Source organism: Camelina sativa, chromosome 20, assembly GCF_000633955.1.
Source record: "Camelina sativa cultivar DH55 chromosome 20, Cs, whole genome shotgun sequence".
Classification (NCBI taxonomy): domain Eukaryota; kingdom Viridiplantae; phylum Streptophyta; class Magnoliopsida; order Brassicales; family Brassicaceae; genus Camelina; species Camelina sativa.
In genome coordinates this window covers 9,097,858-9,104,997 of record NC_025704.1, presented here as the reverse complement: position 1 = coordinate 9,104,997, position 7,140 = coordinate 9,097,858, and the positions used below count along the sequence as shown (strand labels likewise).

The 7,140-nt window shown below is 36.0% G+C and overlaps 2 protein-coding genes across 2 annotated transcripts; one reads left to right on the top strand and one right to left on the bottom strand.

Moving 5' to 3' along the window:
- Positions 664–3,640, top strand: LOC104772344. Its single transcript, XM_010496973.1, has 5 exons — positions 664–670; positions 913–983; positions 1,297–1,540; positions 2,114–2,523; positions 2,617–3,640. The coding sequence occupies exons 1-5, from the start codon at positions 664–666 to the stop codon at positions 3,382–3,384; spliced, it is 1,500 nt and encodes a 499-aa protein (XP_010495275.1). The 3' UTR covers positions 3,385–3,640.
- LOC104770153 lies at positions 4,377–5,899 on the bottom strand. The gene is made up of 6 exons (XM_010494527.2): positions 5,716–5,899; positions 5,551–5,601; positions 5,401–5,452; positions 4,947–5,005; positions 4,783–4,828; positions 4,377–4,628 (listed from the first exon to the last, which is right to left on the bottom strand). Exons 1-6 carry the CDS (start codon positions 5,782–5,784, stop codon positions 4,504–4,506), a joined length of 402 nt encoding a protein of 133 aa, XP_010492829.1. The 5' UTR covers positions 5,785–5,899; the 3' UTR covers positions 4,377–4,503.

Here is a 7,140-nt window from a genome sequence, read left to right as displayed (position 1 = left end):
ATATATATATATATATCTATATATATCTTCCTCCACAATAGATATTGATTATTCCTTTTCATATATAAGATTATTCTTCATATTTCCACTATAGTTTTCTGTCTTCCTTTTTGTTTTTTTCAAAAGGGCTTTACTATACCTTAAGTGGGCTACTCTATATAGAAATTGGTAGATTATATAAGTGGTTCATGTCCTATGTTATTCTTTTCATGAATGATATGAATAAAATAGTAGTATTAGTTTTGGGAAGAAAAAAAATATGCATGAATGTGATCAGGATAATATTATAATGCGCATAGAAACAAAACTTTCCATTAAAAGCGAAGCATTTTATTTAGATCGATACTTGCAGCAAAGCTAACCCCGGTAACCCCCTCTGCGTTGTTCTCTTACCCTTTTTTAATGGGTTTCTAGATGATTTACTATCGCCTCGTTTTCTTTGTTGTCTATTTCTTCTCACGAAGTAACAGAGGATTTGTTTCATAACTAAATTATAAAATACGATTTCATACTACATATTTTTGTAAAGTTATAATATAAGAAAACAACCCATATACAAACGATATTAAACATTTTAATTTATCTAGATCGAGCAGGTAAGACAATAAAACAGCTATGCAAATGGCCCATGAGTTTGACAAATGAAGGCCTTAATTAACACTAATGTCAAGTCTATGGGCTTTTTTTTTAGTTCAATTAGCCTTTACATACAGACATTGAATCGTACGCGCCACTAATTATTTTTTTTCTTTTTTTTTGGTGAAGAGCCACTAATTTTTTATGTTTTAACGTTAAAATTAATCTTCAGCAAAGAAAAAGACAAATTGTTTTCCAAAGCAAGTGAAAAAAAAAAAAAGTTATAAAGTAAGAGTTTTAATGAATGATTGATTGATTAATGTAATTATTAATCAGAGGCGTTAATTGCTGTGAGAAGTAGCAAACTACTGCATCTAGGAGGAGGCCTGAAAGATCAAATATTAAGAGTAATTAAGCACTATCTAATCTATATCCTAATGAACATAGTTTTTATGTATCATAATGAAAGCAAATAGTTAAACCCCGAATCACATCATCACCCTATTGACCAAACCATTAGTGATGAATGATGATTCCCATTTTTAGAAGTGGTACTAAGAAAAAACAACGACAAAAATCATTTGAGAGTGGATTAACCAGAAGCACTACAGAATATTATGTTATGTAGAAAATAAAATAAAATAAAATAAAGTTTCAAATTAAAGAAAAAAAGTAGAAATGATAAAAGATTAAAAAAAAGGAAAAGAAAGGATTAGATAGATTAATAATAATGGGTTAATAATTGGCCAATCTCTCTCTCTCTCTCTCTCTCATTACATAAGTCCATCATATAGCCGTCGCCGTCGTCGTCTCTGTCTTCTCTTCTTTCAAGAAACAAAAGAGACAGACAGAGAAAAAAAAGTTAAAAAAAAAGAAGAAGTGCGGTTTTTGCCTTACTACTCTCCTCTGAGCCAGCTCTCGCCGTTTATACCTCAAACCCAGATTGTCACTTTCCAGTTTGAAGGTGTGTGTGTTGTATTCTTCTTTTTTTTTTTTCTTTTTCAAAAATTTATCCTTTTCTGTATAAATATATATATAGTCCTCTGCTTTCACCGACACTTTTGATTATCTTTCTCGAAATCTTTTATAGGTTTTGTTTATTTTGCTTGCTCTGTTACTGAAATAAATTTTACATTAAAACGATGCTTAATCTTGTTCGAGTTGTGATGATGATGTTTTAAAGTTTTTTTACTCTCTCAATTACATCCGTTTTTCCAGTTATTTACATTTTAGCTCAAAAACAGCTGTTATGAAGTTAAGTGTTCTTGTCTTAAACTCGGTTGTGACTCTCTTTTACTTGGTGTTTTGATAAGAGCTTAGCTACTTACTGTTTTTACAGCTCCAAAATGTTTTCTTAATACTTTTTAGTAAAGTCTAAATTCTTGGATTTAGCTTCATAATCAAGAATTTCATTCATATATATAATTAAGATTACAATCAGTGACTCGGCGGCTTTCCACAGTGTTTACAACGTTACAAAAGGGTTTTGGTTTTATCTGATATCCTTGTTTATGTAGAATTCTCTTCCTTTTGGCAGTATTGTTTGGACTTGACAGCTGTGAGAATCAAACAGAGCTCACAACGGGTGCACTCTGTTGTATTGTGGCCTCAAGGCCACTGGTTACTACAACAAAATCATCACCACCCCGAAGAGGAAGGGAAGATGATGATGCCCTTCTTCAATGGCGGACAAATTTCAGCTTCTCACCTGCTGGATATACTAGAGACGGTTTGGAACAGGATTTGACCGATGAGGGTCAAGACGGTTTTGCATTATCATCGAGCAGCTGTAGACATAGGAAAAGTTTGGAATTCAGATTTCAGCAATCGCCAAGATGGGATTCAACATCGTCTGCTTCTGGTGGGAATGAACAACAGCAACCCTGCATTGTTAGTAATGGTGTACCGACAAGACCAACTAGCTCAAATCCTCAATGCTTGAATGAGGTAAGTTAGTCTTCTTTACATTTCCACTGTATTTATTCATGATTTCGTCTTTGGTTGAACCTTGTAGCTCCTCTTGATGTCACTTTGTCTCAGGAGAATGGTTCTGATAGAGACAGTACAGCCATCTCAACGAGTTTTAGGTCTTTGCTGTCTCTCCCAGAGTCATCTGATCCATGGGAGACTCCAAGCAAGCAGCCTTTCAACCTTACTCACTGCTCTTACTCTCAAGTCTTCTGTAACCCGGTTTCAGATTTCGGTAATCCTGAACCAGATAACACGCAACAAGACTCCTCCACAAATCCCGACTCCAGTCTTGTGATGTCCACGAGAGACCATCAAGGCTCACCAGTGGATGAAGCATCACCAAACTCAAATAGCAATCACATGTTGCTAGATGTAGAAAGATCCAATGAAACAGAGGTCGAGAACCCAAAATTCGAACCAGACTCACCAACACACCAGAGATGCGGTGTTTGCAAGAAGCTTTTATCTCAGAAATCTCCATGGTGCTCAAACAAGATACTGAGATCCAGAGACATGCCAGCCGCTGGTGTTTTCCCCTGCCACCACGTCTACCATATCGAATGTCTAGACAAAGTGACTCCAACAGCTCAAACCCGAGACCCACTTTGCCCTGTCTGCTCAAACACCATTGGAACAATGGAGCAGCCACTGATAGCCCCTGAAACATTGCAAATGGCTCTGAGATCTCTCAGAAGAAGCCACACAGCAGCAGTAAGGCCAGAGACAGCAAGTAACACTAGCAATGGCAACAATCAAAGAAGACACAGTAGGAGAAGAAGCCACAAATGGGAAAAACTCAGCTGCTGTTTGAATATAAGCTTCTCATCTTCTACCTAGACTCCAACCAACATGGCCCGGTTCTATTAGGTTCTTCTATAACTCTTACTTGCATCTAATCGTAATGTTAACCATTCAGTAAGCTATTACAACCAAAGAAAACAGAATCTTTAAACATCTTCTCTCTATCAAGTATGTTTCGAACACTATTAAACAGAAGCAATAGGCATTCTTTGAATTAATCTGTAGACCAGTTTAAATCATCCTACTCTGTATTGCACTGCAGGCTATATAAACGAGTTTCATATTTTCCTCAGCTTAGTAAGAACAAAACCATGGAACAAAAACAAAACTTTCTCTTGACAAGTATCATTGTCGTGAATCTGGATTTCTCAAACAAGAAAGAAACAAAAACAAGATACCAGAATCAACAGACTCGTATCGTCGATGACAGGGGACAAAAACAAAAACCAAAACTCAGAAAACAAATCAAAAAACAATTTCGAAAACAAATATGTATTGTTGTTGGGGGTTGTTAAAGCTCGCAATAGCCATCACAGCGGCGAGTTAAATCGAACGCTCAGGCAGCAAGCAGTCTTCATCGCAGAAAACAAAGGGGGAAATTAACGATTAGGCTCAATCGAAACTCTTCCGTAACCGGAGCAGCCGGACCATATCCCCCTCGTAAAGGAAGGACAATGGGGTTGCTCGTTGGCCGGAAGAGATCTAAAACCCTAACGATAAACCCTTTTTCTCAGCTCAGATAAGATCAAGTAGTTTTGAAGTTCAGAGAATCGAAGTTGCTTGAGTTTTATAATGTCTTCGGTTCAAAACCCTAACCCTAACCCTAATCCCGTAAATTCCAAGACTACCCCTTGTGTAAAAAGATATATTAACAAAATAGATCCAAAACTGTTTCAAAATTTATTAAGAAACCCCACAGGTTCTGAAACAACATAAATTAGCACCTATGCTTTATGAGAGTGACCAGAAGGATCCATGGAGATACAATGGACCAAAACCATGAATCTCTTGACATGGCTAAAGCTTTCTTTAGCAAAAAAGAGAGTTTTGTATAAAATAGAAGGTATTTACACCAAGAAGCTCTCTCTCAAACAAAAGACTGACATACAAAATGGAGAAAAAAAATGAACAAGAGAGAGTGATGTGCTATGTGTTTTACAGAGGACAAGTCGTAGACTTGTGGATTTTGTTCTTCTCTTGTGTCTTTGGTGGCTGAGACGAATGGACTGCTGCTCGATATGAGGATGAAGCGAGCTGTGCCAGTGCCGGTACAGTGCCACCTGCAAACATTCAAACACAAAGAAATATGTAGAATTAAAGATTTAAAGGCTTATTGACACAAAATCAAGTCAACATCATACTGGTTTCATTCTTCCTGTAATGATACGATCGTAAAAAGCAGTGAAGGAGGAGGAGGAGAAGAAGATCTTAAACCTGCTAGTCCAGCACAGGCTGATGAAAGAACTATAACAGGCGGTGCCTGCATCGACACCAAAACGAAGAAACATCAATTGACTAAACAATTTATTGGTCTTTTCCGTGGATGGTTTATGTATGTAACACAAAAATGGAATTCAGCATCTTTGTTGATAACTTACCCCAACAAGAAAATGTAACCACATGGGTCCTTTTATCCACTTGCGTACAATTGGCATTGCTGTTTCCATTAACAAGAGCATTAAAGTAAGTACATATAGATTCACACTCTTTCGAGCAAGCTTTAAACTGCAACCAAATATAACTAAAACATAGCTAGATAACAAAATACTGATAAAAGAATGTCGACTGTTACAGCAGTGGAATCAAATGCACTCAGTGACAGACTAGAAAAACTATGATTACTCGTAGGTACTGAGACATTCTAACACACTGACACTCCAACACTCTTTGTTTCTCCAAGTCATACAAGAATCTCATAACTAGCGCATATTAGAAGGTAGAAGTTCGTTACATAGGCAGACACAATCAACAAGAGAAGAACAAAACTCAGAGAAATGAAAGCAATAATCACAAGAAGATAACAAATCAATGAAAGATTAAAGTCAGAGATACCATGGTTGAACCCAATGAATGCACTTGCAGTACCACCAACAGCTGATCCAATCTATAAAAACCCATAAAAAGTAGAACTTTAAAGATACAGTTTTAGGCTAAAAGAGTTGAATTTGTCTTCCGAATAAAAAAACCAAAGTTTTCTTTTACCATAGAAAAGCTATCCCTGATGAACGGAGCCAAAGTCCAATCACTGGTTTCCTGAAACCAATCAACTTCCAATTTAATAAAAAAGAACAAATCTTGCTCTACAAAAAAACAAAGAAGAGCCAAAATTTTCAGCAATCTGTAAATGCAAAGATTTGGGCAAAAGACCAGATTTTTCGTAAGAGGGCCAGCGCAATGATGGCATCTGATTTCGATCTCATGTCCAGAATCCGTCATTTTCCTTGCTCGAGAAACCTAAAATCAGAACTTTTTGTTTTTTTTGGGTCCGTAGGGTTTATACCATTGTTGTTTTACTATTTTGCTTCTCGCCCCTCTCTCTCTGTGAATTCGACGAGAAAGACTAATCCGTCGACACGTCATCTTTAAACAAACCGAGTCGATCCAAACCGTCAAACTGTGAAGATATTAATTAAGTATCTGGTCAGAACCGGTTTAAATTCAGTACCATCTATTTTTAGATGAAAGGTGGTTTGTTTTTTTGCAGTTTTGCTTATCCATGGAATCTTACTTCTCCATGTTCCCAAAGGGTTATTATAAACAACTTTTTGATGATTTAAATGTATATAAACGAATATAACAGAAAGTAAACGAACAAAATATGATGTATAAACTGAAAAAGAAGAAAGAAAAACAAGAATGGATACTATACCAACTACTTGCAACTAGACAATCATTCTTTTATAACAATGGATACGAGATGTCGAATTTAGCAAACCAGTCGCGTTTTATTTTATACTATACAATTGTTTCATACTAATATTCAAATCAAAATTCACAAAACTGCTACATTTGCTTTCGGTTGGATGCAGACAACCATTGTCTTGTGGTGAAACACACAAAACTCTCTCAATGATTCTCACAATCTTTCTTTTGTTGTGCTTTGCTTATAAGAATCATAATTCATTAAAATATCTACATATAAAAAAACGAGACTAACAAAACCGGAAAGAAATAGACCCGAAATAGTCTTTTGGGTTGAGATGAACAAAAATGATTCTAGAGTGTTGAGAATGCGACTCACCAAGCTTTTCTTTAGTTTTAGATTCTCATATTCTCATTCTTTGGAATCTCATGAACCCACTTTTTACTCTCTCCAAAAGAATATAATTCCTCCGCGGTCATTTCCCGCTTCTTCTTGTTTTATATGTATCCAATCCTCCTCTCTCTTGTTCGATTAAGCGAATCACAATCCCACGATGCAGCCCATGTGTTGCATTATGCTCCCTACGGAAGATGATCAAACAGTAAAAAAGTTAGTAAATAAGAACAAAGAATCTGTCAAAGGGAAATGAACGTACAAGGAAGAACATTTACTCTGTATCACTCTTTTGTTTATTTATTTACTAGGTGCTTCCCCACGCAATGCGTGGGTTGTGGTGTAGTTGACACTTTCTTGTTTTTTTTTGGTCTTTTTCGTTTTCTCTTTTGTATTATTTCGTTTTAATTAGGCATATACGGGCTTTGCCGTCACTTTTATTTATACACTATATGTTTATACCATTTCGTTCAGATGTGTATAATTGTGGCGTTTACTTTTTATGAATTATGAAGATGTTGTTTCTTGCTTTTGAG

Coding starts and splice junctions, on each gene's coding strand:
- LOC104772344 (XM_010496973.1), top strand. Junction 984..1,296: donor TGAAAGATCAAATATTAAGA/GTAATTAAGCAC, acceptor AGGATTAGATAG/ATTAATAATAATGGGTTAAT. Junction 2,524..2,616: donor ATCCTCAATGCTTGAATGAG/GTAAGTTAGTCT, acceptor ACTTTGTCTCAG/GAGAATGGTTCTGATAGAGA.
- LOC104770153 (XM_010494527.2), bottom strand. CDS start 5,784: ATGACGGATTCTGGACATGAGATCGAAATCAGATGCCATCATTGCGCT. Junction 5,453..5,550: donor TCAGGGATAGCTTTTCTATG/GTAAAAGAAAAC, acceptor GGGTTTTTATAG/ATTGGATCAGCTGTTGGTGG. Junction 4,629..4,782: donor AGCCTGTGCTGGACTAGCAG/GTTTAAGATCTT, acceptor GAATGTTTGCAG/GTGGCACTGTACCGGCACTG.